Here is a 3141-nt window from a genome sequence, read left to right as displayed (position 1 = left end):
GGGGGGGGGACTTTTTGGATGTTACTGATTAACAGGTCTGTTTGTGATGGTGGTTTTTCTAATGCACGCTTTGCATACAAGTTTGGCTTTCAGGTGTGTGTGTGTGTGTGTGTGCTTAGGCGTGCACATTTGTGTTTATATGTGTAATATGCAGTACATAATGCATCTTTGTTTATGTAAACAGACAAAACACACTGCATGTTTTTTTCAATGTTTATTTTATCTTTAACAAAAGATATATTGAAACAAACAGATCATGTTTGTGCAGACTAAATTAGTTTGAAACTTATTAAACTATAATAATTTTCACCTGCTGATCATCTGCTACACAGAATCACACACACACACACACACACAAAAACATTAACTTTGAGAAGGATTCAAGTTCTACTTATAAAGTAGATATTTTTATAATCTTTTAGATTTACGAGGTGAATGCCAGCTGATCTGACACGCAGATTGTTACAGAAATTTACATTTAGAAATTTCACAATTTCTTCTTGTTGTCCTGTGTCCCCTAACGTTCTACAGACAGCGCCAGCTTTTCAAATACTTAGTATTTATTTCACAGTGAAGGTGCCTTAGAGTTCGAATCGACAGAAAAGGCACCGAGCGATCGCTTTAATGCTGTCGGTGTTCATTCTGTTCTTTGCCGATGTCCTTCTTCACTCTACACAGAGTTGGGCTCTCCTTGTAGACCTCTCAGCGTCTTCTCGTCAAAGCGATAGGTGAGCTTCCTTTTCACTTTGTGGATCTCACCGGTGCGGGAGTAGTTCCTCAGTGCCCGGGCCATCTTCTGATAGGTCATGGTTTTGCGATTCCCCTTTCTTTGGCCCCACAACTGGGCCAGGCTCTCCTTGTTTTGAGAGGAGAACTGAAAAGTTCCAGAAGAGGACTGGACCCACCAGATGCAGCTCCGCATCGATGGCGTTTGAAGCATCTCAAACAGGAACTGGAACAGGCGCTCTTTCCTCTTTCCTGTTAAAGAGGAAGGGGATAAGATTAAAATAAATAAAATAATAAAACGGCTTGAGGTTGCAATGTCTTCTTTTTGCACAGGAACTAAAGAAAAGCTGGTTTTTTTTTTTGTTCGAGAGTTGTTTCCTGTGACGCGTGTTATCTGGTGATACCTGACAGTGGGGTGAGAGGCAAGTTTCTGTCCTTCCTGTCCTCTCTGTCAGAAGACGGTGAGGGTGAGTCTTGGTAATCCTGATACTGGGAGCTGCTAGACTGTGAATCTGAGTCAATATATAACGGAGCTTCACAGGAGTATAGAATGGGCTCCTGAAGGGAAAACATCCACATGACTCATTCGAAAGAACACAAGCAGTCATACGTAGATTTGTCTATGACAAAAATACATGAGCTTGAATTTGAAGCCTTATACTCACCCACTGGCTGTCATGAGGACTCTGCCAGGCCAGATGTGGCACCAGCTCTTTATATTCCTTGTTTGGAGTGTGAGAACCGTAGTTCCACTTATATGCATGCTGACCTGACCAGTTATTCTCTGTGGGAAAGCAGACACGTGATCCAGTCAGACTGAAGATATAAAAACTGATACTCCACATGTAGACCTCTTCCATCATCATCAGGCTAACCTATGATCCTGGTATCTCGGTGGGAGTGTGTGTGTGTTTGCTGGCCCATCGTGGTCATAGGTGAGTGAGCATGCTGGACCTCCAGCGAGTGCTCCTGCAGGTATTCCTCAATGACCTCCAGGTCCACCTCGGGGCAGGAGGAGGGAGCAGCTTCACTCCAGACTCCCCGACCTCCATTCAGCTTGATCTCAGCCACATAGGGCGTCTGATGGAGACAGAACAGCTTTCAGACATCATACACACTTTTCTAATCTTATTTTTCTTTTTTATGCACAAAGAGATGAACATTCTGCACGACATCAGTCATTTCAGGTTTAGCATCAGTTTATTATTTGTATAAAATCTATTGTCAGGGATTCATTAATTTTAAATGAGCCTAGAAATTAATGAAAAAATGATTCAAATGAAGTGCATCATAGAAGTAAATTCCTTTGTAATTAATTTAGACAGGACACAAATAAACAATAAAAAAAATAGAAGATCTGTGTGCAGCACAGTGCTGATTTTTTGAATATGCATGAAGCAAATTGAAATTAAATGCTCCAAACTGTAAGAACTCTGACCTGACGTATACTGTGTCCTGTAGGGTTTGTAGCTTGGAAAAGAGCCAGTTCACAACACTGAGATCATGTGTGTTTTAGTTTTGACTGGCAAATGTATGCAAGTATTTGTGTTTTTATTAGCATAGATAACATTCAGATATCACTGATGAGTGCCTCTGCTCCCACCATCAGCCTGTATACACTTCTATAGATAACTAGATGATGTTTTAGAGTTGAATCTGGCAAGCAATAAAACATTATTTAAAAAAAAAAAAAATGCTTCAAACTCACCGTCTCCATTTCTGTCAACATAACCCAGTCTAGAAAGAGAAAAGATTCTCATCACACACCACAAATAAAACTCGAACGGAGAAGTGAAAGACGCTGTCGCACAGCTTCTCAGAAATGATCACATTCGAGTAAAAAACAAGCAAAAACCTTTAGATGTCTGTACCTTTAGGTTAGTGGTATCCTCAGGCAGTAAAAGGGGATGACATGAGAATCTGGATGCTCACCTGTGTGATGCTTCATCCACCTGCACCTCACCGCTCTTATAGTATTCACACCCACCCGCCTTCCTCCTCTCATTGGCCAGAATGTGTTAAAGTGGGAGCGGTTTGCAAAATTCGAGGTAACTGGATATGTGCTGACCTAATGTAATCCGTGCTTGTTCTCATTAATTAAAAACGCTCTACTGTAAGTTTATTTTCTTACACAACCACACAGACTGTTCAGCTGCAGATTTTAGGCCAACTGGATCACATTTGTATTCTTTTATATAAAACAAGAACATTTGACTATTTGATATCAAAGCCTCAGTCAGAGGATTTCACTTGTGATGTTTTGTTTTCAGGAAATCAAAGTGTGCGGTGTATTTGTGGTTTGTTACCACAGAGGAGGCCCCACCGAGGCTAATGATGTGGCTTTGGAGTTCTTCTGGGATTTAAATTGTGACGGAATCAAACAGGACTCCCTCGTACAGCTAGATTTAAAAGAGC

General features: G+C 41.1%; 1 protein-coding gene across 1 annotated transcript; it reads right to left on the bottom strand.

The window, feature by feature from the left end:
- Positions 1-670: 670 nt before the first annotated feature.
- Positions 671-2455, bottom strand: LOC119417265 (transcription factor PU.1). The gene is made up of 5 exons (XM_037684476.1): positions 2435-2455; positions 1602-1806; positions 1392-1510; positions 1131-1284; positions 671-978 (listed from the first exon to the last, which is right to left on the bottom strand). The coding sequence occupies exons 1-5, from the start codon at positions 2453-2455 to the stop codon at positions 671-673; spliced, it is 807 nt and encodes a 268-aa protein (XP_037540404.1).
- Between the last annotated feature and the right edge of the window lie 686 nt (positions 2456-3141).

Source organism: Nematolebias whitei, chromosome 11 (assembly GCF_014905685.2).
Source record: "Nematolebias whitei isolate Nwh7 chromosome 11, NemWhi1, whole genome shotgun sequence".
Taxonomy (NCBI): Eukaryota; Metazoa; Chordata; class Actinopteri; order Cyprinodontiformes; family Rivulidae; genus Nematolebias; species Nematolebias whitei.
This window is presented reverse-complemented; position numbering and strand designations above follow the sequence as displayed.